General features: G+C 43.3%; 1 protein-coding gene across 4 annotated transcripts in view; it reads left to right on the forward strand.

Moving 5' to 3' along the window:
• Positions 1-23,563, forward strand: part of CCDC30 (coiled-coil domain containing 30) — a 240,090-nt gene that overhangs the window by 111,008 nt on the left and 105,519 nt on the right. For all 4 annotated transcript variants that reach the window (XM_088453973.1, XM_088453974.1, XM_088453976.1 and 1 more), the window contains one exon: positions 14,834-14,932. In XM_088453973.1, coding sequence (XP_088310099.1) covers positions 14,834-14,932 — 99 coding nt within the window. The remainder of the gene's footprint in view (positions 1-14,833; positions 14,933-23,563) is intronic.

The raw sequence follows: 23,563 nt of genomic DNA on the forward strand, positions 1-23,563 counted from the left end.
TTCGCCCAGATCAATGATGTCAGGAGGCTATTCAGAGGCCATGCATCTGGGATAAAAACTGGAGAATGTTGCAAGACAAACAGAAATTTTAGCTGCACCACCATTTTAATGAAGTTAATTCTACCAGTAGCTGTGAGAGGAAGCCTACCCCAAGACCATAGTTTATCTTTTAGATACACAAACAGGGATTCAATATTCAAAGTTATATATTATTTTTGGGGAATTTATCTGAATACCTAAATATTTAAATTGATTAACCTAGCGTAATGGAAGATTAATAAGGGGACTAGTCGGACACACTCTAAGAGGAAGTATAGATGCAGGGATGTATTTATAATGGGTGCAGGGTGAGCAGTGCACATGGGCCCCTTGGTCCAGGGTGGGCCCGCACCGCACACCCTGTACCGATATTATACTTACCTCTTCGGAGTCCCACGTCGGCGCCGTTGTCTGCGCTGTAAAAGCGGCTGGAAAATGGCCGCCATGGCCTTTTTCCCATCGTATGCGCAGTACAGGGAAAATGGCCAACTCGGCCATTTTCTCGGTGACCTGCGCATGCGCTATAGACTCTGGCCACACTCTAGTGCCAGAGTCTATAAATGCGGCGCTGGCCGCACACTGCTCAGTGCGCTGCCGGTCGGAGAGGAGGGGGCCCGTGATGGAGACTGCACAGGGGCCCCCTCCTCTCTAGAAACGCCCCTGGATGGATGATTTGTCCCCAATTAATATTAAGACCAGAAAATTCACCAAATTGTTCTATTACCTTAAGAACTAACGGCATATCTGTCACATAATTAGATAAAAATAATAGAAGATCATCTGCATATAGGGCTATTTTGTTCATTCGATTACCCAAACATAGTCCTATAATATCAGGGTGAGATCGTATAATACAGACCAACGGCTCTATAGCCAGTACCAATAAATAGCAACAACGTGATGTGTAAAAGCCCGTGGCACTAACCCAGTAAATTTTGATAATAAGAATCAAAAAATAGATAAATCAATAAATAGATAAAAACTGATTACTTTCTCTCTTGAGTGTCAGTTTCCGTCATATTCCAAATACATAAAATAGAGAAAAAGAGACAGAACATAGCATAATCCTGCATATGATTAAAGGTAAGAAATTAAATAGGTCCACATTGACCATGCATATAGAACCATCATCAAATAAAACATTGAATACAAAATTAGCATATAAATGTATAAGTTAATAAGGCAGCAAAAAGGAGGCCTATAGGCCTGCATACCAAATGGTGATAGAAATTCAGCGTTGGAATGCACTGCAGACAATCCGGATTTGCCCACAGTGTCTCACAAGCAGCGTTGGTAGCAAGTATAGGTTCCTTGTTTGTAGCCACAGTCTGCAGTCCTTAATGCGTTTTGAGCATCTAGTGTACTTCCTCAGAAGTTGTTTTTTTTAAGGTGACCCTCGTGTTTAAACCTAGGCTGCTTTTCCAAGTGCGCTAAGAAAGTGGTATAGTATTCTATCATAGTTATACCAGTACAAATAAAGTATGAGAAGGGACACCCCTGTATTGTACCCCGAGACAGAGGAAAAGATGAAGAAATAACTCCATTTACTGTAACCCTAGCTGTAGGATTGGCATATAATAATTTTACCCATTTCAAATATACAGGCCTAAACCCAAAGCTAAACATAACCTCCCTTAGAAAGGACCACTCTATAGAGTCAAATGCTTTTGCAGCATTCAGAGATACAATAACAGATGAAGACTCTTCCCCATGGGTGGTCTGCATATGGATATACAACCTTCTAATATTTTTCGACGTTGACATACCTGGCATAAACCCTGATTGCTCCGGGTGAGTAATCAAAGTAATAACCTTGTTCAATCTAATAGAAAGAATCTTAGCCAAAAGTTTTGCATCAGTGGAAATTAAGGATATAGGTCGGTAAGATTCAGAATATCGGGGGTCTTTCCCTGACTTCAGGAGCACAATAATTATGGCTTCAGACATAGATTGGAAGAAGGGATTTTCTTCATATAACCCATTAAATAACAACAGGAGCCTAGGGGCAAATATATGCACGTTTCTTATAATCGCTTTTGGGAACCCATCAGATCCAGGTGTCTTAAGACTAGAAAAGGAGCAAATCGCTGCATTCTAGCTGAAGCAACATATTATTTCAAAACTTCAGTTTCTCCAGCCAACTTAGTCTTATACAGAGTTTGGTAAAAGGAATTAAAAACCTCTAAAATATCAGGTATAGAAGTGGCCACCGAACCTTCAGAACTAATGATTCTTGTAACATATACAGAGGGGCAATCAGCTTGTGTCAAATACGCCAAAAATTAGCTGTCCTATAGCCTGTAAGTAATGCCTATGGGAACAAAATAGCATTCTACGGTTCGTTCTGTCTGACATATGATCTGTTCATTCCTTCTGTGCAGTTAACCATTTCAAACGTGAAGATTCAAGTTTATCTCCCAAATATTGCAACTCATAATTTCTACATCTTGTCTCTAAAACATTTTCTTTTTCTCTATAGGATACTTTTAATTCTACTACCCTTTTTATTAATGACCCACGTAAAAAAAGCCTTGAACGCATCCCATACTATAGCAACCAAGCCAGTTCCAATGTTATCAGCAAAATAACCATCCTTTTTAGTTCCAAGCTAGCACCCATTTGCAAGAGCCAAGAGGGATGCAGTTTCCATAAGCGTAAGCCCCTAGAACTGCACACATTCAAATTAATCATTAGAGGTCTATAGTTTTATAGTCAATATTATTTAGATTATGTACAATAGAGTGGGAGCCAAGGCCAAATCTATTTTAGAAAAAGAGTGATGGGTAGAGGGAAAAATATGACCTCTATCCATCCTAGATCTGTCACAAATTTAGCAAAACCATTACCCCCCTTGGATATAAGATCCGAGGACTCCCTCCACCTATCCATAGATGAATCCATTATAATATTAAATAAAAATACAATAAAATAGGTTTAGAATTAATTTCACAATTCAGAAACCCATACGGGCCATAGGGATCTGTTTGAACAGTTTTAGATAAAAAAGGAACCGATTTATTAATAAAGATGGAGACGCTTCTGGATGATGTTGTGTACGTAGCATGATATGCTCACCCCACCCATGGATTTTTAAAGGCTAATACCTTACTCCCAACCAAGTGTGTTTCCATTAAACAAGTAACATCAGGCCAATATTGGTTAATCTTTTTTAGGACCAAGGAGCGCTTCAGATTTTCATTAACCCCCCAGACATTCCATGTTAAAATTTTTACCATAATAACTCATTTGAGTATACAGTGCAGTTGAATTCATCAAATAACTAATGAGGCAGACGAAGAGAAATAATAAAAAAATTAGAAAAACATTAACAAACACCCTATTCCCACCCACTTCCCTGTATACCTACCCCAATTTAGGCATACTTAATCTCTTACCACACCTAACCCTCAACCCACTGGATATCAATACTCAATCTAGTAGGTTAAAAGGGGCAAAGAAAAAAACAATTAAATTAAACTAATAAGCTACCAAGGCAATTGAGCTCTCTGGCCCTTTTAAAAACCATAATATCGGTATTGTCAAACATATATATTAATACAGTACTACCACTTGCAAATACCACTATACAAAGAAAATTAACAATAAAAACAACATTCTATATCTGCAATACCCCATCAATAGTATAAATGTTATTTGCCTACTTTGAAGCTTTAGAAGGAGAATTATTCCTTATCTTAATATTACTAACAATTTCCAAACCATGGCAATTATAGATCTCTAGAAACAACACTATTCAGTCATTCCGGGGCCATTTGCCTGTCCCCAGGAGCTTTCCGATCTAGCCATACTGCAGCTTCATGGGGGGTGGTAAAGAATTATTTCTCGCCATCCACCACTACCCTCAATTTTGATGGAAAGAGCATAACATACTGCAAATTTAAGTCCAGAATACCACGTTTTATGGGGAGAAAGTTAGCTCTGTCTGTTTGAACTTCACTTGCAAAGCCCTTTCCACAGCAAACTGGGTAGTAAATGAATCTCTACCATATGTATCATCCAACCACTTTTCAAGAAATATTTCTGATAAAGAGCCTTCCTTTTTTTCCGGGAACCCGACAACCTTACATTTTTACGTTGTAGCCAACCCTCCATATCACATTTTACTTTGTAAGTTAGCCATTTGAGATTCTAAGGAAGTCACTTGTGTCTGTAACAGAGTTTGCAAATCTTCCAGGGTAGAGAGACGGTTCTCCGCCTCCCCAACCCTTTTACGGACCCGCTGGATATCCTGGCGTAACAAGGAAAGGTCAGATTGAACATGCTCAATTTTATCTGCCAATTTAGACTCTCGGAATGGTTATTGCTACCAACACTTGTTGTACAGTAACTTCTGGTAATGAACCTGACTTAGATGCAAGTGAGGAGACTGGGCCACTGGCCTAGATATGCTACGAGAGTCACCACTCCCAGGGGGTATCGGAGTAGTAGAGCCGGCGATCTAACAAATCCTGCTCCCTACACCATCACCGCTGTGGCCACCACAGCCTTATATGCAATGTTACCAAGAAAATTGTCCATCAGAATTCTGAGGTGAGTAGGCTATTGTCTCCAATAGATGTAGGTTCTAAATAATGGTGATACTCAGTCCAGTTCCGTTGGGGTGTAGGTGCTCTGTTCTGGTGGGGCGGCTTTCCATGACCCCCAGGTGCACAAACTTACCCTTAAGACCTGTTGTGCTCACCTCCTGGTGAGCGATTTGACTGTCTCCGATGTCCTTGATCATCATCCCTACACCCATACCAACCACCACCCATCACTACCGCTGAGTTTCCTTGCTGTTGGTCGAGTTGAGCGGTCGGCACGTTACATTTTTATATCAAATCTCATGACCCCCCGGTGCACAAACTTACCATTAAGTCCTGTTGTGCTCACCTCCTGTGAGCGATTTGAAAGTCTCTGATGTCCTTGTAGTCTGTAGCTCTGTGCTCGCTGTGCCTCTAGATATCAGCATGTGTTCTGACTGGGATGCCTTTTCATGTGACCTATCATAAGGACCTCTGTTTTACCAGGTTTCAGTTGCAGCCAACTGGCAACCATCCACTCCTGGAACTCTGCTAGGCAGCCATTTTAGGGTTATTGGGTTTTTAGTACCTGGAGCAAAGGTCTGGTTACAGTAGTGTAACATCTGCATAGCAGTGGTAGACCAGGCCATGACGTCTGATTATTTCACCCAGTGGTAGCATGTATACTGCAAAAAGCATAGAACCCTGTGGGACACCGCATGGAAGTGGCACTGGTGATGAAGAGTTTACTTCACAAGCAACTCTCTGTGATCTGCCGGTGATAAATAATTTGGATCAGCTAAGGACTGTGCCATCCAGTCCACAGAAATTTTTCAGGCGCTTAATTAGAATCCCGTGGTCCACGGTATCAAATGCTGCAGATTAAAACTGAACAATCACCTCTACCAAGGCTGTTTCAGTGCTATGTCTTCTCTTGAATCCTGACAGGAATGGATCATAAATATCATGGGTAGACAGACTGGTTTCCAGTTGTGTTGCCACCACTTTCTCAATGACCTTTCCTAGAAAAGGAAAGTTTGATATCTGTCTGTAGTTGGTCATGCAGTCGGGGTCTAAATTAGGTTTTTTAAGAAGTGGTCTAACAATTGCTTCCTTTAGTGGTTCAGGAAAAATGCCGGTCTGCAAAGAGCATCTAATAATTTTAGCAATTACAGGGCCAATCATGTTCATACACCCTATTAGAATCTTGTGAGGCAGTGTCCATATCACAGGTGGTGGGTGGCAACATTTGGATCATTTTAGCAATGTCTTTTACATCCATAATGTTAAAGCTGTTCCATGGAGACAGGTGGCTTACCTTGGCAGGCTTGGTAGTTTGCCACTCCTTAGATGGCACTGTGGGTATTTCAGCCCGGATGGAGGATACTTTATCTGCAAAGAATTTTGCAAACTCATTGCATCTTGACTGAGAGAGGGTTTCATCAAGCTGCAGGGATATTGGTTTGCAAAGCATCTCCACTGTATGGAAAAGCTGAGCTGGCCTACTGTTTGCTGCTATGATCTCATTTGAAAGGAACTCTGTTTTATTATGGGTGATTGTTGATTGATATTCTCCAATGTGTTTGTTTAGTTTTAACTTATCCTCTACCAGGTTCGTCTTCCTCCATCGTCCTTCAAGTCTACGACCCCTTTTCTTGAGTTTACTAACACTATTATCAAACCAAGGGGCTTGACTGTGTGGTATTCGGGGTTGTATACACACAGGGGCGATCCATTGCAGCTGTCACATCCCTGTTATAGTAATGGACTAGGGAACAAGGATCTTCACAGGCCCCCATTAGCGCAGAGAGATCCAAGTTTACTGGAAGAGCCTGGGGAGTCATACCCCTTCTTGAACGATACCTTGCCAACTCCATGGGTAAAGTTCTATTTCGAGGGGTTGCGACTGAGAAGCAAATTGAATGGTGGTCTGACCACGTGACTGGGTTTATATTTAGGTCAGAGACTTCTAATCCAGTCTGGAAGACCAGATCAAGAGTATGTCCACTTTTATGTGTAGGAGAAGGAATGACTTGTGTGAGGCCCAGAGCATTCATTGTGCATCGGAGCTCCTGGCCAAGGTGTGAGAGCTCATCATCAACCTATGCATTGAAATCCCCAAGGATCAGCCATCTTTGATGCTCCAGAACTAGACCAGCAACAATATCTGTAAATTCTTGTAGAAATATCTTTCCATCTCCAGGGGGGCAGTAGATGAGAAGTACTCTGAATCCTAATCCTGTAGAACTCTGAGCAGCGATGCACTCAAATTAGAGAGCAATTTCCATTGGGGGGACCCTAAGTTTAAGTGCTTTTTTTTAAAGCAAATGGCAACTCTCCCTCCCCTGCGGATAAGTTTTGGTTTGTGAATGAGAGTAATTTGAAACTGCAGCTTCCAAGATAAATGCTGTAATTTCATCTAGACAAGTACTACAGGCAAGATCTGAAGATTCAATACAGCACCTCTAAAATAATTAAGAAAATTAGCAAAAAAAACCTTATGTAAATAATTGTTGCCATGGTGATGTCAGATCCTCCGATATGCTTCAAATGGCATTTAATTCTCCTTCTGTAAACAGTAAAGTATGTACGGTAATTACCTTTTGAGGCTTATCTGTGTCTCCTCTAAAGGTTGGTGGGACACTAGACCATGGGACGTACAACATCCGCCCCCAGGGAGGGAACGCTCCGGCTGCCAGACTGGAGAACTGTACACCCAAAGTGGGCATCGCTGGAGTCAAAAACATGAAAACAGTAAAAACGAGCAAACATGTGGACAGATGACCAGGTAGCTGCACGACAGGCCTGCTTTGCCGAAACCCTGTGTCATGCTGTCCAGGAGTTCACCATCGCCCTACTGAAATGCACTGACACTCTGTCCGGTCATCCCACACTAGAATAAGTGCGAATGATGACTGAGCGGATCCAAAGTGCAGTGGTCTGCTTAGAAGCCGGCAAACTACGTTTACCTGCGTCGTCAAGATCCAGAGAGTCTGTGCAGTGGGACAGAAGTCTTGTCCAAGTAAATCCGCAGAGCTCTGACTACATCAAGCAGTGCTAGATCATCCCGGTCCCGGGAAGTCGCTGAAGAAGGAAAAACCGGAAAGACAATTTACTGGTTTAAGTGAATTTAGGAACTCATGGAATATGAGAAAAGACAGCATGCACAACAAAGCCCCAAATCGGAACCACACCATGCTGAGGACAATAGCCATAAGGAATAGCAGCTTCCAAGTAACAAACGAATGATCCGCTGAATCCAAAGGCTCAAATGGAGCTTGTTTGATAGCCAATAGGACCAGATTAAGATCCCCACAGTGCTACCAACGGACGAAATGGTGGTTGACTACGCACCACGCCTTGTAAAAATATTAAAACTCCTGGAAGATGGGCTAAATGCTGCTGGATATAAATAGACAAGTCTGAATTTCCAAACTCCTCACCCTCCGGGACGATACCAATCTCCGCTAATTCACCTGCTACTGCTCCTCCTCCTCTAAATGCGAGACATCTAACTGAGCCCTGGCCAGAGGAATAAGCTTATGCTCCTCGCAAAGCTTAGGATTCTCGAAAAAGCATTCCAAGTAGGAGGAAACGTTTTCAAACCCTGATGCCGTATGCTCCATGGTCGGAGCCAGAGTGGATCAGACACTGATTGTGGAATCGCACCGACAAGAGCCGATGACTCGGAACCACGCATCATGAAAATAGGCACTGCAGTTGCTCTAGCCTGATTCTCACGCTGAAGGGCTACAAGCTTGACTAAATCAGAGACTGTCCCTCCCAGAGCCTGTGCTCATGCTGGCTCCCCAACGGTAGGCGCCTCGGCCCCAGACTTCTGTACGAAACTAGACCTTGTCTGACAGACCGCGCACAATTCCCCAGAGTCCATCTGTCCACACAGCAATTTAAAATGGCTCAGGGCACATGTGAAAAAACAAATTCATAGCAGCACCTTTTGCCTTGACGGTTTTGGCTTTGTCTATCATAGTCCCCATGTTCGATATAGCGGACAATTTCCCAGATACAGGAAAATAATAACACGGGTCACTGAGCAATTGTACAATTTCCCAGAATAGCAGAGGCAATAGTAAACAAACATACTTGGGGTTATATTTACTAGAGTGCAGGTTTTTAGAAGTGGAGTTGTTGCCCATAGTTACCAATCAGATTCTACCTACCATTTATCTAGCACCTTCTAGAAGATGGCTAGAATCTAGTTGCTATGGGCAACAACTCTACTTCTAAAAACCTGCACTTTAGTAAATATACTCCCCAGGCTTCCTGAGAACTTAGGCCCTCATTCAGACCCGCTCGCAAGCGCTATACGCTCACTAGCGGGTCGATGGTGGGGCACGCGCTGCGTGTGCGCAAGCCCCGGAGCAAGAGAGAAATTCTCTCGCTCCGGCGCTCGCTACAAACGGGGCGGCTGTCGATGTTGATCGACAGCTCGCCCCGTTTTGTAGGCGGGGAGGGGGGGGTGGCTGGCCAAACGGAGGCGTTCCCGAAGGAACTCCTGCCGTTTGGGGGCGGCCCTACTGACATCACGAGTGATGTCAGTAGTGAGCTTCCGGATCTGTTAGAGCCGAAAGCTCACTGGGGCTTGCGGCAGACGAGGCCCTACCACAAGGGTCTCATCGCAAGCCCCGATGGTCACCCACAGCTTAGCGAGCAGCCAGGAGGCCGGCTTTAAAAAAAAAAAATGAAAAAAAAATAGCGCCCGCCCTCATTCAGAGCGAGCGCTCGCTATTTGCGAGCGGCTCTGAATGAGGGCCTTAGCCTTCCTGAGAGCCCAACAGCTGCAGAGGAGAGGAGCTGAGAAGAGGACTACACCAGCCGATAATCCCAACCTGCAGGTCCAGAAGAAATCAGGAGTTCAGCAGCCACCTCCTTCACCGCGGCAGCCAGGACTGTACCACTGCTTCTGGAATGTGCAGGGGAGCCCAGCAGCTACAGGCTCCGTCACCCCGTCTCTCACTCTAATACAAATGCTACTCCCCTCCATGGAGAAAGCACTTGGTATGCTCTGCCCGAGCAGCCTGAGAGGCCGCACTCCTGGTAAGGGAGCCTCCGACAGTAAAACGTGGCATGATGGCACTTCCATCTGGGACATTGTGGCCACCCAGCACCCTCTAAAAGTGTGAGAGCATGCCCGCAGCTACTGCACTCACACCTATGTAAAAAGTATAAAATAATTACAAAGTAACCCATAAAATATCTAAGCTAACGGCAAGGGCTGCATAGCAGCTCCTCTAGCCATGCCCTACTCCATAGGCACCTAAAGTAGGCTGGCATTATGGGGTTGCAGGGGGGAGGAGCTTCATTTTAAAGCTACAGTGTAGTTTAAGTGCCAACTCCAGGCCCAACCTGCAACCCTCATGGTCCAGTGTCCCACCAGCCTTGCTGAAAGAGAAAACTTATTTTTTAAGAAAAATGGTAATACACTAGTTGGCTATCTTTCGTTCTAGTGCCTGGCTTTGGATGCTTTGTAGCAGTGAAACTGTCCATTAACTGAGATGTCGATGTTACACATAATCAGATAAGCTATTTGAAGCAAGTTGGAATAAATTACATGTATTTTTTTAGCCATTTGGCTGAATGATATGGGGCACCATTAGCGCTCCTTTGTTTCTTATTTTTCTCTATTTTTAATTTAAGTAAATGGCAGTGAAATACAAAAACATAAATTACATCCATAGGAGCAAGATAAATTGCAGTTATTGAACATGGCAAAAAGTCAGGTTGTCACAGTAATCAGATCACAACACTATTTCACTCACAAAATTCTTAAACCAAGGAAAAAGCATAGAGCAAGGTACAATAATAGAGAACATAATACCTCTCTCACAAGTTTATTACCTCAGCTCCATGTCTTGTGCATTGTACAGGAGCCATCCGCCTCTGTATTAGTACAAACTGTGTTCCGGCATGCACACAGTGATGGAACGCACACCATCGGAAGTCCGCACCAGCAGATGTCAGAGGGAGGGTAATACATTTGTGATTTCTTCTTCAGGGTCCATAGGGATCCACAGGGATACCATCAGTAGATAATGTGGCTGGAGTGATCCAGACACCAAACAGTTAATCTTTCAGCTCCCAGGATGCCCCAGGTCCTCCTCCACATATACCCCGCCCCTGGCCACAGGCATTCAGTTGTTTGTTTGATGCGGCAGGATTCAGACTCTCTCCTGATGGAACAGACAGTATCATCTAATAAAGTCCCATAATCCTTCTCACTCCGGAGGTTCGTCTCTCTCTCGTGGTAGCTTCAAAAGGATCATCTAGACAAAGGTCGCCCATTCTGGATTCCAAATTGGGTGCTTCTCACCACGGATGACAGTCTTTGCGGATGGGGGGCAGTGAAAGGTCATCACACCTTTCAGGAAAGATGGACAAATCTGGAAAGTCATCTGCCCATATACATTATGGAACTTCGTGCAGTATACAAAGCACTGATCCAGGGCAGGCCGATCCAGATCCAGTCCGACAACGCGACCACAGTAGCCCATCTCAATCATCAAGGAGGCACGCAAAATCATGCAGCCATGAGGGAAATGACCAACATTCTGATCTGGGCAGAACTTCATCTTCTGGCTATCTCGGCAATATTCATCCCGGGAGTCCTCAACTGAGAAGCGGACTTCTTAAGTCATCAGGACATGCACGCCGGAGCCCAGGTGGGCTCTCCACCCTGGGGTTTTTCAACTCCTGGTGAACAAATGGAGCCTTCAGGAAATTCAAGCAGGAAGGCAGAGCAGTGATACTAGTAGCTCCTACTTGACCCAGACGCCATTGGTTCTCCAACATACGGAATCTATCCATAGACACTCCGTTTCCTCTTCCTCTATGGCCGGATCTGTTAGCGCAGGGTTGCTGCCTGCATCCGGACTTACCCAGTCTGTCTCTGATGGCGTGGCTCTTGAGTCTTCCATCATAAGAGCAAAAGTTTCTCCAGCTCTGTGATTCAAACGATGCTTAGAGCACGAAAACCTTCCTCTGCCCGCATCTATTACAGAGTTTGGCATTCTTTGGTCAATGGTCTTCCCACAGAAAATGTGACCCCAGGGTTTTTAGTTTTTCTCGGGTACTTTTATTTCTCCAGGCTGGGTTAGACTTCGGTCTACGCCTGGCCACCCTGAGAGTACAGGTTTCTGCGTTGTCAGTTTGGTTCCAGTGAAGGATTGCTTCTTTGCCAGATGTGAGCACTTTTTTACAGGGTGTTTTCTGAGTTCAGCCACCCTTTGTCCCACCGGTGGCACCGTTGGATTTGTCCTTTGTTCTCAAGGGGCTGCAAGTTCCCCCATTAAACCTCTGGAGATTTTAAATAGTTGCATGCAGAAGAGATAACGAGAAGAAAAAAAAGTGTCTTCGCTGTCAGAGTCTCTGATTTTGCAGCGCTCTCTTGTCGCTCCCCCTTTTTGATTTTTCACCAGAATAAAACTGTTCTCCATACTCAGGCGGGTTACCTTCCTAAGTTAGTATCCTGTTTTCATGTGAATGAAGGGATTGTAATCCCAGCTTTTCAGTCTTCAGACCTTTCTGAAGGTGAAGCCTCCCTGGATGTGGTTCGTTCTCTCCATATCTGTGTGGATCGTACAGACTCTTTTAGAAAATTAGACGCTCTTTTTGTGTTATATGGGTTACACAAACGAGGTTGGCCATCTTGCAAACAAACTCTGGCTCAATAGTTACACGCAGGCTGATCTCCCTGTTCCAAACACAGCGACAGCACATTCTACCCAGTCTGTGGGACCACAGTGGGCGTTTCACCGTGGTGCCTCTGCTGAGCAATTATGCAAGGCAGCCACGTCCACACTTTTCTTAGGTTCTATGCCTTTGATACTTTTGCCTCTCAGGATGCTTCCTTTGGGCGTCGAGTTCTCCTTTCCTCCTCAGGAGAGTCCCCACCCTAAAGGGAACTGCTTTAGGACATCCACATGGTATCCCTGTGGATCCCTATAGACCCTGGGGAAGAAAATAACAGTATATAGAAAGGGGGGCCCTAGACTGTACACCATGTGTATATATATATAAAGGGAGGTGCTACCTGTGGAGACTATTGTTGCAAACACAAGAAAAGAAAGTACAAGTGCACAACTCCAACATTGCTAATTATATATAATAAATTATGCAATTATGCAATAGAATTTTGCAATACATAGAGGTTTTAGCATAATCATGGCCATGGTTATGGGCCTATCCACCACGCCCAGGTAACCTCTGAGGGTAGGTCCCTAACCTACTGAGGTTGGGCCTGTTTGGGGGTGTCCTGTGCTCTGGATTTCAACCTCACTTTCTTTTCTTGTGTTTGAAGAAAATAACAGTTATGGTAGCCTTACCTTTGTTAGCTCTTTTTCTTCGAGGTCCACAGGGTACCCAACCCTGACGCACATGGCTGCATTGGGTAATTTTTATTTTGGTCACGGATTCCCTCAATTTCTGGGAGTGTTTCTGGTGTACGATTGTTCTCCCTTCTACTCTTCTCTTCTCCTGCCTTTGGCTTGTTTACAAAACATGGCTGCATGATTTTGCGTGCCTCCTTGATGATTGAGATGGGCTACTGTGGTCGCGTTGTCGGACTGGATCTGGATCGGCCTGCCCTGGATCAGTGCTTTGTATACTGCACGAAGTTCCATAATGTATATGGGCAGATGACTTTCCAGATTTGTCCATCTTTCCTGAAAGGTGTGATGACCTTTCACTGCCCCCCATCCGCAAAGACTGTCATCCGTGGTGAGAAGCACCCAATTTGGAATCCAGAATGGGCGACCTTTGTCTAGATGATCCTTTTGAAGCTACCACGAGAGAGAGACGAACCTCCGGAGTGAGAAGGATTATGGGACTTTATTAGATGATACTGTCTGTTCCATCAGGAGAGAGTCTGAATCCTGCCGCATCAAACAAACAACTGAATGCCTGTGGCCAGGGGCGGAGTATATGTGGAGGAGGACCTGGGGCATCCTGGGCGCTGAAAGCTTAACTGTTTGGTGACTGGATCTCTCAACCACATTATCCCCTCATGGTATCCCTGTGGACCCTATGGACCTCAAAGAAAAAGAGTTATCAAATGTAAGTCTACCATATCTCTTATTTTTATTATATTGATGGGGTGACCTGGCGGTTTAAAATGTTATATGGGAAACATATTGATCCACTTCGGGTTTTGTCAAATACTTTTTGGTTGGTTGGTTCTTTGGGTATTTAAGGTTTGTAGATTGTATACTTGTGTGTGCTTGATAATGGTCCCATAGAGGACCGGACTATTGGACCTGTATATACCTACATGTTTGGTTACTCGGCTAAACCTGGTTAGTGCACCTCAAATTTTCTTCCTAGTGTCTATATTGTGCTCCATCCCACTAACATATTTTCACCTATGTGAGTGCGGAACTGCTCTGAGTATATATTTATATCTATAACTAGTATTTATGTATATTTGTATGACACTACGTTGAAGTAATATATTGTTTACAAAATGGGTACTGTAGCTTTAAAATTTACCATATAGTGTAAACTTGACGCATATACTAATGTCCTCTCCTGATGTAATCCTTGCACATATGTTACTTTTATAGAGATGGATGCAACTTGAGCTGCGTCCAGTTCTGTGAGTTGTACAAAATTTGTCTCTTTTTGGGGGTATTTTTAGCTTGCATTTTTGGGAGAAAGAGAAGCAGACAGAGTTTGAGGAGTGAGAGAGGGGAATAGAGCAGGGGCAGTCTCCCTGTCATACTCCTGGGAGCAAAGTAAAAAAAGCGGAAGGAAGAGTAAGAGACTGAAAAAAAAATTAAAAGAAACAGCTAATGTACAGTAGGCTATACTTGAGTAAATGCAAGTGATTTCATTTTGCAAGCAGTGTTTAAGTTCATCCACTAGATGGTGCTGTGCGTTGCCATTGATTCAGGCATGTATGAAGCTGGTGGAAAATAGATTTTCTTGTTGTCAGTGGCTGTGTGGGTCCTTTGAATGGCATGTGGTTGCCAAGAGACTACAAACACTAAAAGTGTTCAGATTACAGCAGCAACAGAGGAACATGTCGATGGGTGAGCTTTTGTTACTGGGATTTCAGCTTTGGTCACCTGTCTCCTGTCAGTTAAATATACTTTTTTAGATTTGTTATTAAAGTGCCTTGAAAAACTGAAAATGTAATCATGTTATTTTTTAATGGTAAGTTGTTTACGATTCCAAATCATGATTGAATGCCCATACATTTTTGGAATATTTATATTCCATTTATCCATTTTATATTTCTTTTTTTGTTCCAATAGATTATGAACTTGGAATCTGAACTGACAGAGCTTGCAGAACAGCAGGAGATAAAGGAAGACGAGAACACGGACCCAGAAAAGATGTCTGACTTACAGAAGGTCAGATTGTTAGGTTTGAAATACAGTAACATATACCAGAAAATGAATTGCTAATATGAAATACCTGCTCACTCAATCTCTTATGTGTAGTAATGAAAGGCAATGGCAGATAAGACGTTCTAGGAATGTAATTATGAAGTCTGTCAGGAAAAATCTGTCAAACATTGATTGAAGCTGAGTAGAGACTGTGGTTATATATCCTTTATGTAACGATTGTCACTAAAAAACTTTGCATAGGATATTACAACTTTTATAAATATCTTCTTTTTTTTTTTAAATTATATATTGTGTCCAGCGGTGGCTCCTACCTTATTTCAATGCGCATGCATTGAAATAAAAAGGTTTAAATTAAAACAATAACGTGCAAGTGCAGAAAACGGCATCGGATAGGGGCTGCATTCTCTGCAGCCCCAAGAAGCCGAATAAGGTTGCCGTAATAAAAGCAGAAGCGCTTCCTATTGGAAATGTTTTCTGCAAATGACAGTCCGGATCGGCAGTCCCAGTGGGAGGAGACACCTCCCCCTGGGACTGCCTGTTTGACGTGTGATTAGCAGAAAGCGATTCCAATAGGAAGCGCTTCTGCTTTTAGAACTGTTGGCTGCTAATTTACACCTGCTGGGGGGGATCACAGGGGAGTGGAGGATTTTACTGGGGGAGCTGCAGCCCCTAGGTAAAATACGCCACTGATTGTGTCAGTTTATAACTAGGGTGTATATCTCCCGTAAATTCTGTATTTCAACGTTCTCTAGGACATAAGAAAGTTGTGTTATTGCAGCTTATGTTTATAATGGCAATGTGGTTTGTGTGTGCATATATATGCTGTGTGCCATAGTAGTTGCTAGTGTATTATAGTGGAGATGCCATGGTTGTGTGTCACAGCAGTTGACAATTCAGTGTGGACTGTTATAGTGCATATGCTACTATAGTGTGTATCAGATTTGTGTGTTTGGCATGTGGTGGTTACTATTGTATGGGCTGGTAGCGTAGTTTGGGTGCAAGTATTTTGTAGGATGGTATGATACAATGTGTGATTGTATAGTGTCAGAGTACTATAGTGTAAGTTATAAGTATAGTGTGGTTGTTTATTATTATTTAGTTATATAGCACTAGCATATTCTGTTCCATTGTGCTTCACAATTGGGATCACAGTAATAACACCAGACTGGGGATTAACAAACAGACAGAGGTAATAGGGCCCTGCACTGGGGTCAGAGGGTTGTTTAACTATGGAAAGAAAACATGTAAATTTTATTTGAGCAATTGAAGGATTGGAGGCTAGAGTCTTTTTGTGCGAGAGGTGACATTTCACAGAGTGGGTGCATGTCTGAAAAATATTCTGTACCCGAAATGGGAGCTAGCTAGTGTGGATGATCATGTGCAGAATGAAAGGGTCAAGTTGGTAGATATTTTGAAACAAGAGAAGAGATGTAATATAGAAGTAGTATTTTATAATGGATTCGGTAAAGTACAGGAACACTAGTTTAGCCGCTACATTTGAAATAGGTTGTAGGGGTGAAAGCCAGTTATGGAGAAGACCAGTAAGGAGGCTGTTACAATAGTCAATGTGGGAGATAATGAGATACATTTTTTTTTCACTGCTTTGTGTGAGGTATGGGCGTATTATGGAAATGCTTCTTAGATGTAAGCAACAGGATTTGGAAACTGATTGAAAAATATAAATACATACATAATCGGTGGAGAATTCAATTAGCTGCGGGACCTATCACAGGGTTTAGCTCCCGAGTAAGTGCCCAGAGTTATTCCACTACTGTCCGCAATAAGACCGCGACTAGCCCTGAGGGTGAACTCAACACAGAGTTCTTCCCACTCTCTCCATGAGCTGTGAACAGAAATCCACCTTAACTAGTGCTTCTGGGGCTAGTCGCGGGCTTACCACAGGTGGTAATTGGCACTTAACCCAGGAGCTATAGGTTACCATGCCTTTGCTGCAGTCTTACCGTGGGAAATAATTAAATAGCCTGGGAACTAAAATCCTGTTGTAAGTCCCAAGGCTTATTGAATTCTATTGATTTGAAATAACTCAAATAACAAAATACTGGTGAACAATCTCTATAGTAAAACTTGATGGGGTATAGTGGTGATCTAATTTGAAAGTTTACTACAATAAAAGCAAAAAATAAAGAAGATAGATAAAAAGGAAAGATTGGGTATCTCTTTGGGTGCCAACACCCCATAAAAATGCATAACTAATCCTTATATAGATATAGTTGAATGTGTGGTAAAAAGGATCAATCTGTAAGAATTAATAGCCTAAAGTACATGCATATATAGATGATACAGTTATAGTTTATTAAAACTACAAAACAGAAGTATATACTACCCTTGCACAAGTCAACTCACAAACATATTTATTAAAAGATTATTTACCCTTATAAAAGAGAAGTCACAATCCTACAGTATATGGTGAAGCTTCAAAAATGGGTGTATAAAAGAAGTTTATACCCAAATGATAAGCACTGGAACTCCTAGACCACCGGACCCGATGCGTTTTGACCTCCTATGGGTCTTCTTCAAGGCATAGCTGATATGTGACAGAATGATTCTAAAATACTCAGCAAAGGGTTCACTTCCTGTTGAACTCCAATGAGACAGAAGTGGTCCGTTTGTGTTTAGAAAACTTTTTTGGAACAAAATAGTGGATGGAAAAGTGTCCTCATTAGGAACATATATCCCAGCTAATAATGTGGAGTAAAGTAAAAGTTCCTAAGCATGTTAAAATCTATTAAATAGCAAAGTCAATCACCGGACCTGAAGTGACCTCACTTTAGGCAATGTCACTTGACAGTGTCCGGGGTTTTCTTTCCCCAGTAGCAAGCTGTTGGCCATGTGATGCGTTCCCCAAACCGCGGTCCCACTAGTTGGTCATTTCCCGTTCGACTTCCTGCCGCGGGACCCGAAATTCCGGCTTCTTCCGGAATTGACGTACCACAATGTATTCCGATAACTGCCCATTTTCCTTAGGATTTAAAGTTCTGGCAATGAGGCACTTTGTATTTCTCCTATAAGTGACATTCCCTTAAAAAAATAAGTTTTTTCTTCTTTGGGGTCCATAGGGTCCACAGAAATTACCTTGAGTATGTGGTTGGAGTAATCCAGGCACCAAACAGTTACAAGCTTTAGCTCCCAGGATGCACTGTGTCCTCCTCCAAATATACCCAGCCCTAGCTACAGGCATTCAGTTTTTTGTTTGGTGTGCAGGAGTGCACCTTGTGAACAGGGGACTGCTTTGGCAGTCCTAAGCAAGTTTTTTTTTTCATTTTTATCCTATGAGTAAGCAGCACGGGGCGTCCGGATGGACGCCTGTGTTCTGCTGCTCCGTCTTCCCCCGCCGGCGCTGCAACACCAGTGAGGAAACTGGTGATTTCGGCAGGCGCCAGCGCAGTCACAGCGCTGGGTCTGGGACTGCAGCCGGAGACATCAGGGATGCAGGTTAGGTAGTTCCCCGCTTCGTACCTGCGGCGCTGGAGACCTGCCAGTGGCCGCTGTTGTGAGGAACCAGGTAAACTGCTTCCCCCACTAGACTACCTGGAAATGAGATTCCTGGTAGCCGGGGATGATAATGGCGGCGGCCATGTATAAGTCAGTGCGCCCGGTGGATCCATACAGCCTAGGGGAGAAACACTCTCCCTGGCAGCCCTTCCCCCAGCCCAGACGCTAGTCCAGAGACAAGGTTTCCTCAGTCTGGGTTGCTTCTACCTGCCTCCCTATTATATGAGACTACCAGAGACCACTCTCAGGTGCTGTCGGCGGCTGCGAATCTCAGGAGGTTTGGTCAGTCTCTCTGTATACCTCTCCTTAGGTGGCCAGGTTATACAGAGCTCGATATCCTACTTGGCATTTGTGCTGTTCGTAGTTGACTAAGAGCTTATTGCATAAATATTTATATTATTTTCTTTTGCTTGGTATGTGATTTGTGTAAGTCTGCTGTGTGTTATACTGCCTTTTATTATTCCTGAATAACTGTCAGTTATAACTATAACTGCTTTTTCTCCTCTGTCGAAGCTGGATTATTGACTGAGACAAGATCAGTTTAAAATTGGATCGCAGCGACGCCATCTTGCGACTGGCCGCAAGACGCCATCTTGGAAATGAGGCCGCAAGACGCCATTTTGCGAATGGCCACCTAAGGGCCATTTTAGATGAACTCACACTTTGGTACATGTGGCAATATTGCTATTAGCATCATGCGATTGCATCTGTGACCATTGCCATAAGTTACGGCGATTCATCAAAAGCCCATTTCATGACTTTACGTAGTTTGGGTGCTCTGGATAAAGTGTGTGTATTATTATAATTCCCCTAAAGGATATATTTCAGAAATGGCTGTACAGTATGTCAAAATTGGATTGCATTAGCTAAACAGAGCAAATGGCCACGTGACAACTAGCCTGTGAAGACAAGCTTCATGGACATAACGTCTGCTCTCACTCCAGGTGGCCCTGCTCGAATACAGCAAGAGGGTCGTTTGTAGCACCTTACATTAGCAGGCTTCCTACAATAAAATACCTTCAAAGCCAAGAGTGTTATCTGAGGTTTGGGTCTTGTAGCTGTGCTAATTTGCTTCCACACAGGCCCTGGGAGAACAAAGACCAGTAGTTTGGAGCCTGAAAAGGGTGGAGGCTGCTGGGGCACGAGCAAGTCATGGAACTATAATGCTCAGCATTCCACACTGCTAGGTGGTCTCATACACACATTAATACGCACAATTGCGCTGTTAACTAGTCGCATATTAGCGAATGCTTAAGACCCTGTATGAAAACTTTGAATATTAGCTTCACGCACATGCATCTGCCCCAAGTTAACTAGCGTCTTTACATCAAACCCTACATGCTCACACATTACATAGTCACATACAAGGTTCCATAAACTTTAAGGTATAAGATTCAAGTATGCACATTTATTATAATTGTTAGGAAATAAAGATTATTTCGGAACTACGGTTTTATACGTGATAAGTAAGCCATTTTTGGTATTGTACTGATGCGTACTGTCTCTCAACAGTATTTCGGTATTATCGATGGAGAGATCGCAACATGCATTCTCAACTTATGGACCGCAGAAACTTCAAGCAACAAAATGTACATAATATGAACAACTGTTAGGATGATTGCATGGGGCGGGAAACCAGAGACCACCAGTTGTTAGGGGCTGGATCGTGTCTATTTGAACCAACCTGTTAAATGCCTTGTAACATATGCCCTCTGCTTTAGGACCAATGGTATTAGCAACAAACTTCTTTATTGTGTTATTTCTGGGGGGTATAAATATGTGTGCTCTGACCCTGGGTTCCTAGTCTTCATGCTGAATGCTGATTGACGAGGGGTTTCTTGCTGATGCCTAACATCTGGACCAGAGAGCGCTGCGTATGTATAATTGTACTTGGGTCTGTATAATCTCTTTGCGCTAAGATTATATGAGTATCATAGCGTGTAACTGCTGTACTTTTACTTGACTAATACTTTGTGCTTTGGAACCACAGGTTCTAGGTCTGGAGTCTTTATTTACTGTATGACTGCGTACGCAAATTAGCGTCATCCTTAGAGGTTTATAGGCAGGATATTAGAAGGTATAGGCAGGGGTATATAGAGGTTCAAAGGCAGAATCCTTACCTCATATCCCTCTGCTACAGGTGTGTGGGTTATTTTGTGGCTGAACACTGTCACATTGTATTATATTACTTTGCATAACATTGAGGGTATTGTTATGTCCAAAGAAAATTAAAAGCAGGAGGCAAAAGCCGGTTTCATGTATGGCCTGTCAGACGGGTTGTCACTCAGGATTTCATACAGAATGGATTATGTGGTCACTGTTAAAAACAGTCACTACATCAGTCAAGTTTACCAGCTCCTGGGCAGGAACCCCCTTGGGCTTCTTTTTCCCAGATCATGGTCCTGTATACCTCTCCTTTTGGTGACCAGGTTATTCAGAGCTCAATATCCTATATCAATTCTTACCTATCTATACACTCTAAAAATTTCGCTATTTAGCGTTACGAGTCGCACAAGAAATAATTGCTTTCAGACTTTGATTGTGGTTCCAAAGCACAAAAAGATATTCAACAAAAAGCAGATGGTTACACGCTGTGATCTAAATACAATTAGCGCAAACAAATTGTACTGTCACAAGGTACAGTCGTTACATACGCATGCGCTCTGGATCCAGATCCCGGCATCAAAGATGAGACCTCCGTCAACAGCAAAGAAAAAGTGACTAGCATCTAGTTTCAGAGAGCCTGCATATATACTCTTACAGAGATAGGCAATACAATAGAACAGGTTGGCATGATTCCATTGGTTCTTCTTCCTGGTTCTTCTGTTACAGTACAATTCATAGGTCAGTTCGTATGGTCACAGTGCAGCCTCCAACAGCTCTTTGTGTCCATTTTCCCGCTGCATAACAAATCTAAACTGGCTGCATTACAGGATACATTTTAATGCCTAACTCTCTATGATCCATAATTTGCAGACACGTTGCGATTTCTTCACCGATGGAACCGGAAATCTGCAAAGACACCGTGGTTTAGAATGACACCAAACACTGGGCCTAATTCAGAGCCGGACGCTCTGACGAGCGCTTGCTCTGAATCAGGGCCTTCCTACCTAAAATTGGAGCGGCCTCCTGGCCGCTTGCATAGCTGTGGGTGGCCACCCACAGCTTATGCGAGTGGCCAAAAAGATGGTCGCGTTGGTCAAGACCATCGCGACCATCGGGCTTGTGACGAGACCCTGCGGTAGGGTCTCGCTGCCGCAAGCCCAGGGGTGCTTTTGGCTCTATCAGAGCCAAAAACACTCCCACTGACATCACTAGTGATGTCAGTGGGGCCGGCCCCAGACGGTAGGCGTTCCCATGGGAACGCCTCCGTCTGGGCAGCAACGCCCACCAAAGGCGGCGTGCTGTCAATTCACCATCGACAGCACGCCCCCTTTGGTGCGAGATCCATAGCTTGGCCGTTGCTATGCGGGTCTCGCGCATGCGCACGACGGAGCTCCCTCCGTCGTGCGCAAGCTCACTAGGGCACCGTCGACCCGCTTGCGAGCGCTCAGCGATCGCGAGCGGGTCTGAATCAGGCCCACTGTCTGCTTATCATGCACTAAACCTTAGATATCAAATAACATGTATTTCACAACATTGCTGATAATGAATAAAACCTTAAATATTAACCTTAATACTAGGGAACCTTTTTATGTAAGCGTGCAAGTGTAAGGATATTGCGTATAGTCGCTAATTAGCGTTGTGCATCTACGTGTTTGTGAAGTACACTGTGGTACGTGTTTTGCAGGGTTGGTCATATTATATGTTTCAGTAAATGTATGTAATTGTATAATGAGGACTTTTAACATTTTTCTATTGCGTGGGAATCGCATGACGCTAAATAATAGCATCGCCGTATGTACTTATGTGTGAGATTCGCTAAAATGGCGCTGGGCGGCCATTCGCAAAATGTCATCTTGCGGCCATTCGCAAAATGGCGTCGTGCAGATTTTAATTTTAACAGATTCAGTCTCAGCCAATTATCCAGCTTCGACAGTCCACCCTTTGATAGCAAATAACATGCTATCACAATCTGATTTTTCAATTAATTTAATTTAGGCTTACATTATGAAATATTATTTAATGTTATATTATGGGATGGCACAAGGTGGTTCTTAAACCTTCAATAATGTGTCTCTGGGAGGAACATAAAACTACCCTTATACGCACACCGCGGATCTTGGGAGATCATGGAAAAGATGTGGGGATGCATCAATCCTATAAAGGAAGTCTTGAAGGGGAATAGGGACTTACATTATTTAAGATGTTTAACACTAACATTTCATGCATGTCTAAATCTTATACATCATCTGATGGTACCTTCTAGTTCAGGGTTGTAATGCAGTCCTACATTTACCTCAGTATTCATATTGTTACTTCTAACCACCATCATAATCTCATTCCTTCGATTCACCTTATCTTTACATTTTCCACATTTCAACACAGTAGAAACACACCTGACACATACGCCAATTACTAAGATGACAACCAATATAAGGATCAGGAGTTTACCTATACTAGCAACCATTTCCTGGACCCACTCTCCTAGACCGGAGAACCATTTCACTGGGTTCAACCATGAAACCCATTCCTCTACCTTCTCCTCTGCTTCAGCCATTGAAGCATTATGGTTCTTCCGAAATTCCCATTTCAGCTGCCGAATTTCGTCCATCTTCCGGTCTATCACCTCCTTGGGGTCACTAGTGTTATTTGTAATGTATGTGCAACACTTTACACCAAATTGGGTGGCCAAAGTTACGCAATACCCTCCAGTGACAGCTGTTAAATAATTTAAAACTAATTTGTGTTGCACCAGTTCTTTCTTGTAGGCCTGTAACTCCTTACCTGTATGCCTAAATGTGTCATCATACAAATCGGGGATATCTATTAATTTAGCAAGATCTTGGATATATCTAAAATTTAGTGTACCCCGAGCGATCCTGGTGGGATCCAATGCGAATAAAACTTGAAAGCCAGTTGTTTCACTAATTAACTGTGTGGCTTTATGTACCTCACCAGGTATCATATTTTTTTTTGTCTCTGTGTTCATACTGTGTGTGAAGATACGGTGATGGTGTG

Source organism: Taudactylus pleione, unplaced genomic scaffold (genome assembly GCF_031769625.1).
Source record: "Taudactylus pleione unplaced genomic scaffold, aTauple2 ptg000604l, whole genome shotgun sequence".
Lineage (NCBI taxonomy): Eukaryota > Metazoa > Chordata > Amphibia > Anura > Myobatrachidae > Taudactylus > Taudactylus pleione.